Source organism: Cyrtonyx montezumae, unplaced genomic scaffold (genome assembly GCF_038088225.1).
Source record: "Cyrtonyx montezumae isolate F1298 unplaced genomic scaffold, pur_monq_1.0 scaffold_8, whole genome shotgun sequence".
In the NCBI taxonomy this organism is placed as follows: domain Eukaryota; kingdom Metazoa; phylum Chordata; class Aves; order Galliformes; family Odontophoridae; genus Cyrtonyx; species Cyrtonyx montezumae.
In genome coordinates this window covers 101,488,985-101,508,889 of record NW_027072089.1, presented here as the reverse complement: position 1 = coordinate 101,508,889, position 19,905 = coordinate 101,488,985, and the positions used below count along the sequence as shown (strand labels likewise).

At 42.9% G+C, this 19,905-nt stretch overlaps 1 protein-coding gene across 1 annotated transcript; it reads left to right on the top strand.

The window, feature by feature from the left end:
* The first annotated feature begins 285 nt into the window (after positions 1-285).
* CDCP1 (CUB domain containing protein 1) lies at positions 286-18,857 on the top strand. Its single transcript, XM_065751669.1, has 9 exons — positions 286-419; positions 8,784-8,987; positions 10,260-10,613; positions 11,917-12,285; positions 14,106-14,333; positions 14,698-15,078; positions 15,461-15,826; positions 17,102-17,183; positions 18,295-18,857. The coding sequence occupies exons 1-9, from the start codon at positions 344-346 to the stop codon at positions 18,740-18,742; spliced, it is 2,508 nt and encodes an 835-aa protein (XP_065607741.1). The 5' UTR covers positions 286-343; the 3' UTR covers positions 18,743-18,857.
* The last annotated feature ends 1,048 nt before the right edge of the window (positions 18,858-19,905 follow it).

Sequence of the window (19,905 nt, the reverse complement as noted above, 5' to 3'; positions counted from 1 at the left end):
GCCTCTTCCAACCCAAATCATTCTATAATTTTTTTTCCTTTTTTTGGTGTTCTTTTCTCTTTCCTTTTGACACGTGACTTCTCTTGACTGCATATGACTAGGATGAGCTTAGTAAAACTCCCACTGGGCAGAGGTCAACGACAGCGACTCAAACAACTCCCAGGGCCCCGCATGCCGGAGGGGAAGAGGCGGTCCGGCGGAGCCCCACCTGCCCGCTGCCGGGCGGGACCGCGGCCGTCCCCTCCTTCCCTCCGTCCCTCCCTCCGTCCAGGTGCGCGACGGAGACGGAAGCGAAGGCGCGGAGGGAGCCGGCGCCCGCCTCGGCGCTGGGCCCCTGCGGGAGATGGCGTGGGGCCGGGCGCTGCTCGCGGTGCTGGCTGTCCTCCTCGCCGTCTCGGCGCAGCACCTCCAGCGGGAAGGTACAGGACGGTGGGGCTGCGGGGACGGGTGGGGAACGGGTGGCGATGGTAATGGTGGTGATGATGATGATGATGATGATGAGCGGGCTCGCTCTTTGTCCGGGCTGCGAGCGAACGGGCGCGCCTTCCGCCGCCCGCCCGGTGCAGCCCCGGGAGCGGTCCCGGCGCTCTGCGGCGGGGATGGAGGGCGGGAATGGGGTTGGGCGCGGCGCGCCGTCCCGGAACGTTCCTGAGCGGAGGAACGGGGCTCCGGGGCGTCTGGATTGGAAGTTGGTCTTTGTCCTTTAAGTAAGTGCTGACCGGGTGAACTTTGCGATCTCAGTTTCTGGTATTTAGGTTGCGGAATGCAGCGAGATGGGAGTGGGTTACCCCCTGCGCCGGCCCGAGCGGTTCCTATAGCTTGTGTAACTTCTAGTTCCGATGCAACTTACAGTTCCTGTAAGTTTCCAGCAGAGAGAGCGGCACTTGTCCACGCAGTGTTCGGGTGTGCTTGCCTCCAGCCGCTCCTCTCAAAACCTGGGCTAGGGAGCTGCTTTGGCAGGGGGTTGGACTCAGTGATCTCTGGAGGTCCCTTCCAACCCCTACAGTTCTGTGATTGTGTGACTGCAAATAACCCAGGCAGCCCAATGTGAGATTCATGCCTTTCTATTGCCTTTAGCTGTGCCCATCGCACTGATGCGTCACGCTTGCAGACATTGATTACAAGCAGTACAGGTTAAAGCACTGGCTGTGAAAGTGGACAGCTCTGAGGGATAAGTTTCAAGTGAAGTAATCCATAACTTTAATGTGTTGCTTCTGAGTCAGATTAATGACAGCCATTTGCTTGTCTGAAGTGCTTCAAAGAATAAAGAAAGAATGTTATGCTGTGGTTGATTATGTATTGCTTCAAAGTGAGGAAACCTTGAGGTAGATCCTTCTATTGCTTGTTGTCGTCATCTGATCCATCTTCTCCTCTGTCACATTGAAAACATCCATACTGGAGTTTTGCATCCAAGCATATTGTTCCCACTTAAAAGAACATAAAGTTTGTGTTCGTCTGATGCAAGAACACAGTTCCCTCTTCCTACCTGTGTCTCTTTCCATTCCAGTGTCACACTTATGTCTGCCTGCCCCTCTCCTGCTCCAGGGCTGCAGTACTTCTGCCATCCTGCTGGATTGGCTAACCCAGTGTCCCCACTCTTTAGACCTTGCTCCTCAAAAAGAGGGGTCCAAGTTTGGCAGCATGGGTTGAAGGTTGGTGTGGTGTGAGTGGCATGGAAGAGGAGAATCTGCTTCCCGGGCTTGGTGAGCAGATCTTGCATACTTGGAGTGTTCTTCATCATACTGGGAGTTACTTCTGTTATTACGCAACCTAAACTGTAGCTGAGAGTTCCCACAGCAAGGGTTTGGCCTGAAAACCTGAGATAGTTCAGGGTAATTTTTTTTTGCCTCATCCTCCTACATCTCTCATAATTTTTGAGGCGTTCCCTCTGCCTTGGTGGCGATTGCTGTGTGCAAGGCACGTGTGTTTGCTCTGGGTCTGGCTGTGCTCTGGTAGGACATCTGTAGGCCCTTGTGCACCCATCCTTATGCTGCTGCTCATTGTTCTTAGGAGAGAAGATGGGTCTTCCCTCCTTCCAACCCTCCCCAGCATATTAGAGCATTGTCTCATCTTCGACTTCCTGTGGGACTGTATACGGTGTGACTGGTCATGTCATCTGCAAATGAGTTTGTGGTTTTTCTTCAGATGCAACTTTGCTCCTAATGTAAATAATGAAATGAAATGTTGGCTGTCTTCTAGGTGGAAAACTATTTGGTGCAATCACTGTGCGTAGATGTGGGAATGTGTACATCAACCATTACATGCTTGACCTTTTAAAACGCGTTTTCCAACTAAAATTTGTCTCTGTGGGAGTGGTAATGAAGTTAATCAGACCCCTATGAAGTCTATAAAATACATGTTTCAGGTTTTATGTATCCTATGTCATATTTCTGGATTTGTATTTAAGATGCCTTTGCTATAGTAAGTGAATTCCCTGATAAAGCCTTGTTGCTTCTTGCTCTGCCCTCAAGGTAACATTTTCTTCTCAACTGACTGATTCAAGTCATGCATGAATCATGATAAAAACTGCTGTTTTTTGGAAACTGAGCTGCTATCAGGCTATCTATGGTGTTCAGACTTAGCACTGACAGATTATAAATAATTGGCCTGTTTGTGCTCCTGTGGAAGCCCAGGGAAGCTGGGTTATTTTTGCTCAGAATCACCGTGATGCTTGTTGGATCTCCTTTTAAGACCATAACTGTTGCACGTGAGTATGTGGTTGTTCTAGTTTAGTTGATGTTTGTATATACACATATATATCTTAAATAAGAAGCTTTGGAATTCCAGTGACTAAAACCTCAGTCCTAGATAAAGGCTAAACAGCTTTGCATGTAGTCTGTTATAGAAATATTTCACGAGACCTGGCATGAAAAGCCGTTCTTTGCTGAGAACACAGCCATGGTGCTTTTGGCTTTGCCAGTACTGAGTGTTGCAGCCATGAAGTAAAAGTTAACGTTGGGAAGGAGGGCACCAGGGGGTGTCTGACAAGAAGAGGCTTTGCTGTGTGTTGGCAGATGGAAGACATCTACACTGCATCTGGTGTGTGTGGTTTAATGGCTTTATTACAGCTGTATGTACTCAAAGCAGGTAAAAGGAGAATGACTGGGAGGGGAAAAAAACCCTTGGTTTTCTTGGAACTGTATGTGACAAAACATGGCCTTCCCCAGGTCCTGGGAGGCTGAGGAATGACGTGGGAGAAGAGCATATCACACATCTGCTCTTGCAGACTGCATCCTCTTGTGTTCCGCACTATTCTTGCACTCCTCCAGGAATGGTGATTCCAGCACCTCCCTGGGCAGCCTGTGCCACTGCCTCACCACTCTGTAAGAGAAGAGATTTTTCATAATATCCAACCTTAATCCCCCCTGATGCAACTTGAGGCTGTTCTTCTCGTCCTATTGCGTTTACCTCAGAAAAGAAGCTGACCCCCACCTTGCCTCCTTTCAGGGAGCTGCAGAGAGCAGTAAGGTCTCCCCTGACCCTGAGCCTTCTTTTCTGTCTCACCTGCTTCTGAATGCCCTAGCTCTCAGTGCTGTGTGATGACAGATTTTCTTGGCTTGTCTCATGGTGGATGAAGAAATCCCACTTGTGTCTGTTCCATTGGCTGCCTCTGAATGACTGCATCCCCCATGCACCCTCAAGGAGAGCATGAGGCAGTTTGCTTGGAGCTGTGCTTTTGATTTCTTGGGGGATAAAGGGAGCGTGATCAGAAGGAGAGCATGACTACTCACTGTTGGAGCAAGGACTTACTTTGAGCAATATGATGATGCCAATGTTTTGAAATTGTTCCTGGCTGTCCTGTGTCTGTGAAGAGACCTGGGAGATTCACATCTGAGGATGGGCAAATGGTGATGAGTGGAAATGTGACCTGCCGGTCCTCAGCAGAGAAAGACAAAAATGTTGGCAGGTTGTTTGGCATGGGAGGGACCATGGATTGTGAAACTTGCTTCTCCATACTGGTTAACCAGAGCCAAGGCTGGAGAACTGCACAGACACGCTCCAAGATGCCATCCTCTCACTACCTTACGTTAACACAGGGATAAACCGTGTAAGCAAACATCCTTTTGATCAAAGGAGGCTCCTGCAGTGACTTGCATGGTGCCTTAGTGTTTCTGGTGCCAGGGTGGTGTGTCTTGTACAGACCCAAGTTTTCTTAGCGCATTGTACAGGGGCTCACAGCCAGTTTGCAAAGAGTATTTGCTGAGCTTCACTTCCTACTTCAATTGAAGCAACAAAAGTTAAGTAACTAAAAAAGAAGGAAAAAAAAAGCAGCTCAGAGTCAATGTTCTCTCTTCTGTAATTACAGACAAGTTTGCCAAATGCCAAAGTATGGTTTTTTTCCCCACTTCTTGTGAAAAAAGCTTCTTGTAAAAATGTCTTTCACACATGAGTTACGAGTGTCTTAATGAGCCTTCTGAAAAGGTTCTGGAGAAAGGAGTAGAAATACTTAGGCTTGAGTAACGATGTAGTTATTTTTAAAGTCAACGTGCTGTATTCCTGTGAGGTGCTGCAAATTAACTTAATGAATTAACCACTTCTGAGTGAGCAGTCTTGTTGGCCTTTGGGATTGGCAGAGCACTGCTGAGCTGTGCCAAGATGGTTTAAGCTATTCCCACCTTCTTCCCTGATGAGAAGGCAACAGGGTGCATGACATCCCGACTGCTGCATGTCTGCACCACTCTGGTATTGGTGCAGCCCTCTGTGAGGTGGGGGGACTGTGTTATGGTGACAGAGGAATAGGTGCCACGTGCCATTTCCAGTCTGGAAACCCTCCCACAACACTTAATAGCAGCATCTACATGTGTATAAGCTTTGCAGCTTTCAGTTTTAACTTCCTGGGTGATTCCTTGTAAACAATCACTTCACAAAATATGGACCTCCTCTCTTGCATTGGAGGACGGGAAATCGTTAAGCAATAAGCAAAGTAGGTAGTTTGCATTTTAAATGTAAACAAAATCCTATTTGCTTTAGAAGGTTCAGCTCCCAGCAAGCAGGGCTGGTTGCACTTTGTGCTGGTGATCTCCACTTGCTGCTTACAGCTCTGTTCAGTAGTTAGAGCAGAGTTTAACAGTGTATGGTTTGTAGAATCATAGAATCACAGAATGGTTTGGGTTGGAAGGGATCTTAAAGATCATTTGATTCCGGTTCCCTGGTGAACTTTAAGCATGTAAAGAAGGCAACTGCATGGTTGGGCATTGCAGCTGGGGTTGGAGCAGCTGACCCTGGGCAATTGGGTGTTGTAGATGAACTGGACAGCTAGACTGAAACCAGCAAGGATTCAGTAAGGCAGATAGAAAATGGTTCATGTCAGCAAATTGAGGAGATACTTGCTCTTCACATTGTTTTATGGTCCATTTTTGACAAATTGGAGTTGACAGTGCAATGAGAATTCTGCCGGGGTAGACAGGGAAATGGCTGTGAGAGGTAGCACCTTCTAGCTGAGCCACAAGTGCATTGAGTTGGGATGCATGAGGAGCTGGCCACATCCCTGTGATGTCCCCGTGTCACATAGCACTGGTCTAGATGAAAACATCTCCAAGAAGGTGAGTGAAGAGCATTCATAGCCCTGGGTAGAGCAAGGGTTGGCATCCAGATGCTTCATATCCGTAGAGAGCTGTGCAGTCACTTGTCTCCCTCAGCAGTCTCTGGTAGTGAGTGGTATCTGAGTCAGCTCAGTCCAGCTGTTTGTCTTGTTAAAAATGGCCAAAGTTGGTGACTTCTGTCAGTTCTGCTTTTTGGTCTGTCTGGTTGGTTTCAGTTGTGGTTGGTTTTTTTGGGGTTTTTTTGATTGTTTGACTCCATAAAGTGAAGTCACACAAAACAATCATCCATAGATCCTTATGGGAATATAGCTGCAATAAAGCTCAGTCATTCAGCTCCCAAGAGGCGACTACTGATTGAACTCTGTTCTTCTGTTCTGTTGAGCAAGGTGCTGTGCATAGCCATAAATCACTGTCCTGCCAAGTCCTTCCTTGTACATACACTCATGCACATGCTCTTTGTGAGCACCACTGGCTCTGCTACCTTCCAGCTTACCTTCTGCATTGCACAGGAAAAATATCTTTATTTGAATATGCAAGTGATTCTGTGATTGGTGTTTATTGCAGCCGGGTGAGTTTAAACTGGGTTCTGCAGAATAATCTCACTTGTTTTACTCTATGCAGTTTATTTCTAAATCAGGTTGGAGAAGCTCCGAGCAAAAGAGTTGTAGAAAGGTTTGGAAAAATCATATGGTTGAGAAAAAGCTGGCTGAGGTGCCTTTGTGGGGAGGTGAGCATTAGAGAGTGATAAAGGATGCTGTGATGAGACAGTTGTGGAGATGCAGTCCTAAATGAGGACAAGCAGTAGTGATGTCTGATTGCAGTTGAAGAAATAGTCAGGGAAGGCCTCAGAGGTGTAATCACATAGAGGAAAATATTTTCAGAGAGGTGTAAGTCTGTGGACAACCTCCATCCAGGGCAGCCAAGGGCTGGAGGCTTCACCTCTGACAACTTCTAGCCCGTGCATTTTGTTGCTGTGCAGAGTGGACCCAGCTTTGGTAATGCTCTTCCTTTCTTTGAATATCCTGTGTGTCATCTGTGCAGAATTAATGAGGTGTGGAAATTCCTCCGTTACGAGAAGTATGGATGGTTACTGGTAATACAAATAGAAGGCATGCTGTGGGAATTGTAGTCAGAGACAGATCAGGGTGAGTCATGAGGAGACTCACCAACGCTTATAAAAACTGTGCAGTAGTCTCTATTCTGTTCTGTGTTTGGCTATACTTTGGATTTTTATCCATTTAATCTGTTTTTGTGTGTGTGACTTTGACATCATTGGATATATTTTCTTCCTGTGTGATTCTTTTCCCCCAGTTTTCCTACAAAAATGAGGTCTGATAGTTAATGTAACTTAGCATGTCACTAGCAGCTGAATGCTGTTGATATTACAGCACGGTGCTCTCAGTTCTCTGACCAAATGGATTACCGGTGGGGTTTTGTTTTACCAGGCTGTTTTCTTTTCCTCACCCCTAGGAAGCTACCCTTGTGATTGCTGCTTGCATGTTTGGGACTTCATTGCACAAGAAAAATTATTGTATTGCCTGGGTTGCCCCTACCTGCTGCACACCAGGCTCTGTGTTGCACTGGGGAGCACAGCACTGCTCATGGTCCAACTGGTGCGTCACAGCATCCTTCTGCACAAACCCTTCTCCTTCATTTCCCTTATATCTTCTCATCTTTTTTTATGGCTGTTAATATTATTTTTCCACAGGAAAACACAGATTGAAAACGCCTCTGAAAGCATTTCTAAGGCGGGAACATAGGTGTCGCCTGTTGTTACCTTTGGTTAGGGAGTTGGTGTAAGCTATCAGATCAGAGCTTAAAAGCTGTAGGAAAGTTAATAAATGACCAAATTTTTCACTAATGGTATAGAGGGCTGATAAAGTAAATCTTACAGGTACGTGCAGAAATTTGGCAAGCCTTGTTTTTTGTTTGGAGTTTTTTTGTTTGTTTAAAGCCTTTGGTCCTGACAGCAGATAACATGGATTGTTCCTGGGGCTTGAATCCAAGGCTGTTCAAAAAGGCCTGAAAGTCCAAAAGAGGCTCAAGACACCAAAACTCAGAAGCACGACTGGGTATCATTTTGAGCACCTTCTTTTGCCTTGCACTCCCTCACCGTGAGGTTTTGACACACGCAGACAGAGACAGCCCAGGAGAGCCCATGGTGAAGACCAGGCCCTGCAAAAACAAGAGGTGGCTGTAAAAATCCAGAGGTGCTGCAAGGAAGGTTTAAAAGCACAATAGATTGTTTAGCAGGAACTCAAATTCTAGTCACCACAGCTTGCTGAGAGTAGTGATTTCTGTCTACTTAAGTATTCAGTGAGTGGCCCTCAGTGTCTTGTGCTTTGTGTGTGTATCTTTGGTAGGTAGTCATATCTGGGCTACGTGTTGCTGAACCACTGCCCGCACAATGCTTATTCTGTGGCTCCAGTGCTTTGTGTGAGAGCTGCTTCTGTGTTCAGCAGCACTTGAAGATGGCCTGAGGTCTCTGACCACCACTGAGGCCTTCATACATTCCTCAAAGCCTGAAGATGGCTTTGTCAGGCATGGAGAAGAGGTATCTAGGCACACACAGCCCAGCTCAAGGCCTCATCGTGTTGTATTCACTGCTAAAAGCCTTCAGGTCATGAGCTGGAGAGCAGAAGAGAGCCATGCCCACATGCAGCTGTTGGCTAGTGCTCTCATACCCGAAACTGTTGTGTGTGGGGGCAGATATTCCTCATGTTAGTGCCTCTTCCTTGCCTGGAGGACCAGAAGGCTTTCCAGCAGGGCAAATTGAGCTGTGCAGTAACTAATGCAGTGCTAGTAACTAGGAGTGATTAAAACTCCTAACAGGTGGCCATTAGTTTGGTCTCTTGGTCTCTGTTGGCATCACTGGAGTACCTCGTCTGACCTGCAGGTGTTGCTGAGGTTGACCTGGTACCCTACAATTAAATTGAAGATGAGACTGAGAGATGGAGCCTGTAGCAGAAATTTGAAAGGAATAATGTGAAACCTATGACTTTGGTGAACCAGAGCAGAAGTGATCCTCCACAAATCACAATTATGCCTCTCTGGCACGTGCAGCAAGTGGTTTTCTGCGTCGTCTGTGCTGGGATGGGGGAGCTGCAGGTATTATATGGAGATTCAGTGTTCAGGACTTCTGAGACAGGTGTAAATGCTCTCTCTGGTGTCTCTGTAGCTGTGTGGTGATGCTTGTACATGCTAGTAACACAGAACCTCTATTTTTTTTTTCTTCCTTAGCTCCCTTCACAATCTCCCTTCGTGCAGCGGACAACATCACAGTTACAATTAAGTTGAAACCTGGTATTTTACCTGTCTGTCTAATTCGTGTCAAAAGTGGACCCAGATTTGAAATGAAGATAAGACCAGGGGAGAATGTGACTTTAATCTTCACTTGTAACACTCCCGAGAAATATTTCATTATGGAAATTCAGAAGAATATTGGTAAGACATGTTTATATTTTGTTTTCCTCAGTGATGGTTTACCTCCAATAAAACCATACCTTTTTTTCTCCCTGTTACTATATCAAAGTGTTGTATCAAAATGTTTTGGAAATAGTTAAATGAGTCTGCATTGCATCAGTTCCTTCCTGACATCCCTTCTATTGCAGTTTCTGACCCTTTCAAAGCAGTGTCCTGTCAAAACCCTTTGAGCATTGATAATAATGTCACACATCTAATTCACTGAATATCTTGATTGTGTCTGTATTGGCAAGAGAAACGTTGAGATATGTATGTATTTCCATATGTTAAATGAATGCTTCTGAGGTCAAGAATCTGAAAATTGGAAAGTCTTGGAACTAAAATTGTATTTGCTTTTAATATAACTTCTTTTCTGTGTCTGTGTGGTAGTGTGTTTCTTGATGGCATGAGCACATAACTATTTATCATCTAGATCCCAAACTTCATTTGGAAGTCATTTTTTCACTATATCTTCTTTACTTTTGAGTTGATGTTCAAGCCTTGTTATAAAGACAGTTCTTTTCACATTTTGGGGTTTCATTCATGTAGTTCATGCAAATAGTAATATCCATAATGTTTTATGATACATATTTGTAATGTGTAGTTCTGCGTTTTCTTTTGAGCTTAGATATCAAATATGATTATGTGCAGTTTCCAGCTTGACATACTGCTAAGCTGGATTTTTTCTGATAAAAGTTCTCTTGGTGCTCCTTGAAGTATTTTGTTGACTGTTCTTAATCTCTTCTGCAAAATCTAGGCCCCAGGTTCTTATCAGGGCACCAAGGAAAGGAAGGTACAGTTCTCAGCAAGTAGTGGATAACAATGATTTGACAGACATCATATCACAGTTTGGGGTGCGGAGGCTTAAATTCAGTTCTCTAGATTCATGATTTCTAGCTCTCTTAATTTTTAATTCCTCCCTTTTGTTTATTCAGTTCTCTATTTGCTACATAACTTCTAAGTTCTTCAGCAAACAACACAAAATGAAAAACCTTCTGTTAGTCAACATGGCTCATTTGTAAAAGCAAGTTTATCCTGTCTAAGAGATAGGAGTCCTGTTTAAAGACAGGACTTAGAGGAGTGGAATATATTTGAATCTATGTAGAATAAAAGTTAAGTGCAACTTAATGGCACTAAAAAAAAAAAAGAGAAATAATGAAGAAGATTAAAGAAGTAGAGAAAGGGAAAGTAAAATACCTCATTTACTTGAAGGCTTTCCATAGTGTATCATGGCTGTTCTATTTCTACTTTCAGACTGTGTATCAGGCCCATGTCCTTTTGGAGATGTTCATCTTTACCCACCAGGGCTACCTCGCCTTAATAGGACTTTCATCTGGGATGTGAAGGCAAGTACAAAGGCTGGACTTGAGCTGAAATTTTCTACCCCATTAAGACAGATTCAACCAGGAGAGATGTGTCCAGATTCAGTTAGCTACAACATCAACAGCTGCATCGATACAGCCACAGTCAACATTGGCACCTTCTGCAGAAATGGCTCAGTGTCTCGTGTCAAACTGCTTGGAGGAGTTGTCATGTCTCTGCACCTCCCATGGAACTTGACTCTCACCACCTCAGGCTTTAACATTGCAAACAGATCTTCCATAAAAAGTAAGCAGTAGTTTATTGTCCTGTGTAGTTTATTGTCCTGTTTTCTTCCCCATGCAGTCCTCTTTTACAAAAGGTGGTGGTTAGCTTTTGTTCAGTAACCATCCCTCTTCTAGGATCAAAATGTCTTTGTAGTTTGATTGTTCAGTGCAATAATTTTGCAAACTGTTGTGTTGCTGCTTTTGGTGCAGTCTCTTTAAACATAAACATAACAGTTTTCTTGGTTTACATGAGACTAGATAGCAAAACTAGAGTGATCCAGGAGTCTAATTTGCTAGTTGTATCGTGTAGTTATGTTTCTTTATTTTAAAATAAAGACTCCTTGTCTTGCTTGGGTCTCAAACGAATGTCTCTCTTCAGGAGAGGAAGGTGGGAAAAGGGGAACCAGTGCCTGGAAGGCACATGAGTGCTTAAATATCTGTTTCAACCTGTGCAGTAACATAGCATGTTGTGTAATAATCTTCAAAAAATACATGAAATGTGTGTAGTAGTCAATGGATTACTCTGTGATCTCATGACAAACCCTTTTTTGGAGTTTTTCTTGCACTTTACTTGAATTATGTGATTGTTGCCATCAGTTGGAGATGGAACCAGATCTAGGTTTGTGTTTTTCTAGAGTGCTCCTTCTACAATAACATAAGATTTGTCACCCGTGCTTTGGTGTGGAACTGTTGAGACATTCAGGAAGGTAAGGGGTGGCACTCCTCGCAGTTGCTCAGTTACTGGCTAGAGCAAGGCTGTAAACTTTGCATACTTAGCTTTGCTCTGCCAAGTGCTGGGACTCATCCAAGTACAAGGCATGTTACACCATCTCTGTGGTTCTCATTCATGTTTTATCATGTATATTTGAGGCTCTGTGCTGGTGTGCTGTTGTTAGAACTCCTAAGTTTTTGGACTAAGAACTCTCTGCTAATTTAAAAGCTCTTGTATTTGTTTCATGAAATCTGGTGAAGCGGTACTAGCATAAGTGGTTGTCAAGCTGTATGATTGTTCTTGCTAGGCCAGGACCAGAGTGAGAGTTAGGATCTTTCCTTTTCAAAAAATATAGGTCCATCCATGGGTTTGACAGGTAAACCCACTGCACTGAAAATACAGCGTTACTGTATCCCTTTCCTTTTCTATAATTGAAGATAATAGCATTAACTCAAATATGTGTTTTAGTCTGACATTTTTGAAATAACCTGACCTGTAACTGAAATGGTTGAACTCACTGTCAATAAGAATATTCAGTTGCTGCAGTGCTACGTATGCTAGTGTATCATCTCCAGTTAGTAATACTTTTCATGATTCTGTTCTTCCATCTTAGGGTTATGCATTATTGAATCCATTTTGAAGGGGGAGTCCTCTATCATGTTGATGTCTCCAAACTATCCCTTGGGCTTTCCAGAAGATGAACTCATGACGTGGCAGTTTGTAGTCCCTTCCAACATGAGAGCAAGTGTGTTTTTCCATGACTACAGCCTTTCCAACTGCGAAAGGAAGGAGGAGAGGGTGGAGTACTACATACCTGGCTCTGTCAGTAATCCGGAGGTGTTTAAGCTGAGTGACAGCCAACCTGCCAATATTGCTGGCAGCTTCAACATGTCTCTGCAGGGCTGTGATCAGGATGCCCAGAACCCAGGCATCCTTCGCTTATTCTTCCAAGTCGTCGTTCAGCACCCTCAGATTGATGAGAGTGAGTACTGGTTTGCTCCTTCCATCTCTGTCTGCATTATCACTTTTTCCTTCTGCAGATGCAGTCTCTGTTGCTTTTTTTCATTGACATTTAGACTGAACTCCATGAGGAAGAGAATAATGCTTTTGTTGTTCTTTTTTTTTGAACTTTGAGCCCTCCTTTAGTTAAGGAGGTGGCTTGCTGAGCAACACAGGGGCCTGCATTACTTTATTTGCCACTGGCTACTGTTACAGGAAGGTGAATGGCAATACTAAGCTTTGCAATTTGCAGTGGGGTCAAAATGTCAATTTGTAGGTTTTATACTGTATCTTGTAAATGGAGGTTCCTTTTCCAGCGTATACACCATGAAACTGAGAAATGCTTTTAAGATCTGCAATATCAGGTCTTGCATGCTTTATAAACAAAATTAAACATAGGGCAGCATTTCCTTGAGGCTGTGTTCTCTCCTTGGGGATCCAATCCAATTATCTTGCAAGAATCTTGATTAAATTGTCCAGGCTTGTATGTCACTGCACAGTCTCACTAACAAATGTTCTGTAGCATCTCAGCACTCTCATTCTCATTTTTTTAATCTGTCTAGTATGTCTCCATTCACAAACAGCAAATCCTCCTGAAATTGTTAAACAAACCACGTTTGTGTACATTTATTGTGTTACATACTGGGAGCCAGACAGAGGGAAAACCTTGTATTCAGCTGATCACCTTTATCTCTGTTCTACTTTAGAAAGCTAAAAAGCATTTTAATATATTTATGGCCAAGATAATAATAATCTAAAAATAAATTAAAAAGAAAAAAAGGTTGTCGTTTATTTAATGAAGTGCAAGTAATAAACTGCTTGGATCTGAGAAAGAACAGTTGCTTCTCTAGGGATTTCATAGGATATCATGAGTGATTTGAGTTATGCAAGTTCCATCAAAGATTCCAATTGAGCCCTCAGGACCATATTGAAACTTTTCTAGTGTGTAGAGTGCAAGTTAAGCATGGTTCTTATTAAAAATGCATCAGTGTCTACATATTCTCAAGGCTTCCTAAACATTTTTGGTATTCCACAGCTGTCTGTGGTGCTTTTCATTAAATAAGAGAAAAATCCAGCTATTTTCCAATCAAAATAACTTTTCAGTCTGATCTTGTGTTTAGCTGCTGAAAACCTCTGAAGAATGAATAACTCTGTGGTGAAAGTCCTAGGTTCTTTACTTGGTTGTGGCAATGACCTGAAGTTCTCTATCTTGCTGAGGGGTATGTTCTGTCCTCTCGTCTGTCAGTAATGAAAATGTTAAGGGTTTTTTTCCTCAGTGCTGACCCACTAGGGTATACCACTGAGTGTCCTCCGGACAGACTTTATGCTGCTGATCACAAACCTTTCAAGGTCAGCATCTGAACCAGTTTGTAGTCCATATCACTGTCCACTTAGCTAGTCTATACTTAACTAGTGTGTTTGGGAATATACATTATGGGAGATGTTCAACTGAACTTTAGCATATCTAGAGGGATGTCGCGTTGCTTAAGCATGAGTTCCTTTTCTTAAAATGCATGCTGACTAGTTCTGATCACTTCCTTGTCCTCTGTGTGTTTGGAAGTTGTTTCCAGGGTTGTCTGTACTGTTGCCTTTGCAAGATTTGCGATGAAGATATCAAGGTACTTTCTGAGCTTACCTGTATAAGCTCAGAAATCTAACATAGCTACTATGGAGCTTGACTGCATTTATTATAACCTAACCTGTTGAAAAGGGACTAGCTTATGTTACCCTATTACAAGTAAAAATAGTAGTATTCACACCACGCTTCTTGCAGTAATTGCTCTGAGATGTTTGTCGTTGCAGATGTCACTCACTTGGTTGACCTTAGCAAGGAACGGAATATGACCGTAACAATACACTTTGAAGGGTGGCCCAGGCGAAACCCGCTGGTACCCGAACCTATGTGCCTGATCTGCAAGGATCCTCGCACTTGTGACCGTGTTCTGACGTTAGCCTCTGGCGCCACCTACAAGATTTCCTTTCTGTGCAAGGACTTAACGCGTCTGAGGATCACAGCTGAAAAGGGCATAAGTATGGCAAAAGTGGCTTAACCCTGTTTCCTAGGGAATGTTTCTGTGTGCTTTTAAGCTGTAGGTCTGGACCTTAGCTAGTTTGCAACTGTGTCCCAATAAGCAAGTGATACAGCATAAGCAATTTCCCGTTTTGCATTTATTTGTACGTTTCTTTGGGGCACCCTTTAAAGGAATAGTCTTAAACTACAAGCCGTACGTATATTTGATAAAGCTCTTCTCGGGTAAATGCTTATCTGGATCTGTAACACAAATCTAATAGGACTCTGTGTATGGTTACTCCAGTATATCAGAAGGCTTACTTTTCCTAGGTACTTCTTCTGTTGGAAAAAAATATAACTGTTTTGACTCATTCCTGTTTACAGGCTGTGTGGATCTTCGGTGGTGTCAGAACAAGATCTATTCCCTTTCAGTGCCCAAGATTATTACCCAGTTGCCAGTTCAGCTGCATAAGTTTATTTGGAAGCTCGTAGCTCCTGAAATGATCAATGTAGAAATCACATCTCCATCACTGAAACTGCGGCAACACCTCCAAGAGCAGAACTGCAACACGAGCTACAGTTACAGCATTGTTAGTGCCACCCCGGAGACAGAGATGAATGTTGGCATATTCTGCCCTGGCGGAGCCATTGAAAAGATTCAGTTGAGGAATAATATCACCATATCTTTAAAAACGTTTGGTAAAGGTTTCATCAATGAGTCTAACCATCAAGATCTGAAAATGTCTTTTGTGCCACATATTAAAGGTAAGGTAATGTTTTGTACATCGTACCCTATTGCTGGATCATGCAATACATTTATTAGAACACGTGAATAAATAGAAGAGTTCAATTCTTTAGAGTCTAGGCAGTCATTGTGTTGACCAATCTCTCTGGTGCCTTATTCCTGCAGGAAGGGAATATTTGTGCTCTAGGTGGTTGAGGGAAATTCTGCAGATATATCTGTAATAATTAATGATACAGAGGAGATGATAGGTGAGTTGTATTGCTGGTATTGAGATACAGTGTGTAGAAATATACTTTATAGGTGGTGCTTTTTTGTTACAGAGAAGTAAGTCCGTATAATTTTACATGCTGGAAGATAAAGCTTTTTTAAAAAATATTAAAACTAAGTTTTGCTTTATTACAGATGAGTGTACTTTTACTGTGAGTCCAGATTCAAAAGCTAAAACTTACTTGCAGACTCCCAACTCACTTTATGGTCTACCTCCTTACGTCTCCATATCCTGGTACATCACTGTGCCCAGTAAGCAAGTTGCCCGCTTAGGGTTCTCCACGGACCGTATGGGCATTACTTGTGAGACAGGGCGTGCCTATGTTAACATAAAGGAACAGTTGCCTGGGGCAGAGGAAACTGTACGCTGTGAAGATGAGCTTCTGCCTCAGCCCCGAAATATGCATCACAACTTCTGGGTAAATGTCTCCAATTGTAAGCCTGTGGACCCAATGCAACTGACCTTGAAGTTCTGGGTGACTTTTGTTGAAAAACAGATAGGTGAGTCCTGTACGTTTAGCATGGCTTGCTTTCCACTTGCTTCATTTTCTTCCCTTGGGGAAATAGTACTGTATGCTACTCTGCATGCCGTGGGTTTTATGAGATTCCTGCTTCCTGAAATGCCTCTCTCTCAGAAGTCTCTGGGAGTTACAGATGAGCACTTCTAGAAGCTGAGCAGAAAGGAGAGTTTCTTATGTGGTGGGCGTTTGGCTCTTATGGCTGGGGCACTGCAAGGCTAGAGAGGAATGAGACTAGTTTTATTTATTTTATCTTTTTAAATTGGAGATCACAGCTAGAAGGTATAGAAAGAAGATCACGTGATGTTTTTTCACCTCCCAAGGTCACAGACCTAGTGAACAACTTCAGATTTGATTGTGCAGACTTACTGACCTAGTCTTAATGTTGGAAGTTAATTAGTCTTGGTGTTCACATTGAATAATAAATAATCCTTGGGGCAGATCTTGCTGTTCTGTTGAGACTGCCTTGACTAATAACAGCAAAATCTTTTTTATTATCCTTCATCTCCCTGAAACTAAAAAGGCATTTTTAGGGTAGGCTTTGTTCAGGTGCATGTGAATTTGTTTCATGTTTGCATTTCTGCATGGTCTGTGGAAGACTGCTGCTATCTGTAGAAGTATTGTTACATAGGCTAGACCAGAAACTGTACCCAATGAATTTTTCTTTTTTTTCTTCTTTTTTTCTTCTTTCTCTCTTTCTTCTTCTTTCTCCTCCTCCTCCTCTTCCTTTTTTTTTTTTTGTTTTTTTTTTAATGAATGCTTCTTTAACATACTGCTTTTTCATTTTTGCTCGCATATGGACTTCCCCTGATCAATTTAATGACTCTTGGAAAACCTCAAGTCAACACACCTCTTGTAGTTAAGGGGAATTTGGTGAAAAATAACTATTTTATTTGTTAATTACTTGCCTGTCTCTTTCCATGCTTTCTTCTCTATACTACGCATTCAGACAGAGGCTTGTGAGACGCTGCAGGTACGTTCAGCAACATGTGAGCTGTGTTGAATCCTTGCACCAAGGGTTAAGTCTGACAGAGGGAGTGTTTGTTTATATGGCTGTAGTCCACTGCTAGCAGCAGGAGCTTGTCATTGCTTGACTGCCAACCTCTTGGAATTGTCCTGTGTTACCCCTAGGCAAGCACAGCTTTGAAGCTCCCTCTTTGCATGCAACAGATGCACTTAAAAACTGCTAAGGAAGTTCAGACCCAAACAGTTTTTAGGAAAATGCTCAGTGTTCTTGTAACTTCTTGTCTTTTTTCAGATCTAGCAGTGATACTTGGTATACTGGCTGGGGCTGGAGTTCTTGTGGCTATTGGACTCACTGTGTGCTGTGTTAAGAAGAAGTAAGTTCCTAATTTAGCATGTGTATAGGTTAGTGGCTCAGGAATGCACTGTGGGAGAGGTAGTGGGCTTTGTATTCTGTGTGTTGAAGTCGTTCCCTTAAACAGTGGTCTAGAGCGAAATGTGGGCAATGCACTGGGCATTGGAGTGGTGTTGCTCCAAGAATGCTGCCTTATTCTGAACTGGTTCTCCTAAAAGTAGAGTAGCATTCCTGGGGTCACGTTACTTCAACTCCCAGTGCATTGCATAGCTTTGTTTTTGGCACTAGCTTCTGTCTGTACGAGAAGTAGTGGTATTGGTTGGATTTATCAGTGCTTCATGTGAAATGATACCATGATGAATGTAGGGTGCATGTGACTCTAGACAAGACTTTATTAAGACAAACTGTAAAGTTGCTTAGGGTATTCAGTGATGTTTCTTTCATCTACAGACCCTCTAGGAACTTCTTCCAGAGTTTACACACCAAGTAGGGAGCTCCTTTTTATGACATAAGCCCTTGGAGAGAACTCATTTGAGCAAAACCAACCCAGCCAACTCATGCAAGGAGAGTCTGAAGTCATCAGTATCCTGGGGGGTTCTGATGTGTGTGTGCTCAGGATGATTTTGTCCTGAGTCTGTAAAGCTGGAATGATTTGAGTAATATAATGATTAGAGCAGTTATGAGAACAATTCTCCATTGCACAGGAAAGGTTTTAAGAATATAGGCTTAAAAACCTTTTACTTTAACCTTTGGTCTTTCTTCCTTGGGAACAGTTGCATCAAAACCAGGGAAAGTTCATTTGACTTTCATAGTGGATCTACTATTTCACTCAGCCTTGTTGGCCCTTAGGTCCCTCAATGTCTGTGGAAGTTAAGAGGTTCAGTACACTGCAGGCTTAGCAGAACAAGAGATAACTGAACACCTTAAGAAAAAAAAAAAAAAAGAGAAAAAAAAGCTTGTCTAGACTCATGAATTATTTTTCCTAAGATTACAAATACAGCCTTCCATCTGGGTAGATTAGACTGTCTGACAGGAGGTAGGTGGAATGTGTAAACAGCAGCTGCCATTACTGAGCGCAAATGCACTGAGCCATGCATTGTTTCTGACCTGTGAATCATTTCAACTCTTAACAGGAAGAAGAAAAGCCAAAATCCCATGGTGGGTGTATACAATGCAAATGTCAATACCCAGATGCCTGGAAAACAACGCTTATTCAAAAAAGATAGGAAAACCAACGAGTCCCATGTCTATGCAGTTATTGATGATGCTATGGTCTACGGGCACTTGCTGAAGGAATCCAATGGCTCGGTTACTCCAGAAGTTGATGTGTACCGGCCTTTTGATGGACCCATGGGTAGCTTGCCACCTTCTCCACCTCCATTATCCTTCAGGAAAGATGTAAAACGCTCTTCTAACACAGAGGAACCTCCGCTTCTGGCAGAAGCAGACCATGACACTTACACGTTTGCTCATCAGAGATCAGAGGAACTGGAGGACAATGGAGATGGAAATGAAAAAAATAACGGTGATACAAGCACGTCCTCGCTGGAGAATAAGGAACAGGACAGTTCAGAAGAGTAATTTTATGCCAGGCATGGCAGTTTCCTGTGGAAATACAGACAGCCTGCAGGGACAAGTGTCCAGGGAAAAAATAACAGAAGGGGAGTTATTTTTAAGTATGTTTTGATATTGTTTTTGCTTCGTTGTTTGTGGTGTTGTTGTTTTTTTTTATTCAGCTGTTGGTAGCTTCTGGTTTTAGAGTGAATGTCTGGTAAACTCAAACAGCAGAGCACTCCGGGAATGTGTGACCTTCTGGTTGTGAGATGGATGTCAGAGGTATGCTCTTGCTTTTTATTATCAAGTCATCGGGAAAAGGAATTCATAACAATACCAATTTAAAACTGTGGCAACGACTAGAGTGGAAAGAGTGTTTTGTCCAGTATTCCCTCCTTCCTCACAAGTCATTCGTCCTGAGCGCTGGCTGGTGACTTTTTGAAGGCATAGGCCGCCTCGTGGGCTCAAGGCAGCTCCAGATTGCACAGGTACAGATTCCTTCTCCTAACATCTAAGCAAAGTAGGAGATACTGTCATGTCTACTACTTACTGCTTGAAAATTCACTTGTAATTAACATAGTGATTGCTATGTAAATGTACTGAAAGACCACATGTATGCAGCCTGGAAGAGCTCTGTGCATGTAAATCAATGTGTATACTTGAGCTTGGGCTTGCCTAGCTTGGAAGCAAGTTGGTGTTTTTTCTCTAATTTCCAACTGATACTCTAATACTTCAGTAGCACTGTGTAAGCCTGTACCAAAGACTGTATTTTCTTCTGCTTTTTTTTTTTATTTATAAAAACAGTTCCAAAATTCCCAAACAGTTTGCACTGGTTTTAAGGTGCCTGCAGCATTCGTGTTTCATTAGTTTGTTGACCTTTTTATCCAAGTGAGAGTACAGGTTTGGTGAAGAAATAACAGTATGGTCATCTAGCTTCAACTCATAAATGCTTGTTTATCTAATAAGGTTAAAAAGGGGAATAAAGAAAATAGATTGTATTCAGAAGACAGTTTCTCTGATGTATGAAGTATATGAGTGAATCCTTAAGAAAGGCCTATGTTTTGTTTTTTTGGTGATCAGTCTAAATTTAACAACCACGTTGAAACAGTGTTGGAGATAACTCTTAATTTCTCCCGGTACTCAGCTTCAGTCATCTAGCTGCTTTGAAATACACCTCTTGCAATAATAGT

What these genes read in the sequence shown, in the direction of transcription:
- CDCP1 (XM_065751669.1), top strand. Translation starts at nt 344, where the DNA reads ATGGCGTGGGGCCGGGCGCTGCTCGCGGTGCTGGCTGTCCTCCTCGCC. An exon ending in AAACAGATCTTCCATAAAAA is followed by an intron (nt 10,614 to 11,916) that starts GTAAGCAGTAGT and finishes CTTCCATCTTAG; the next exon opens with GGTTATGCATTATTGAATCC. An exon ending in GCACCCTCAGATTGATGAGA is followed by an intron (nt 12,286 to 14,105) that starts GTGAGTACTGGT and finishes TTGTCGTTGCAG; the next exon opens with ATGTCACTCACTTGGTTGAC.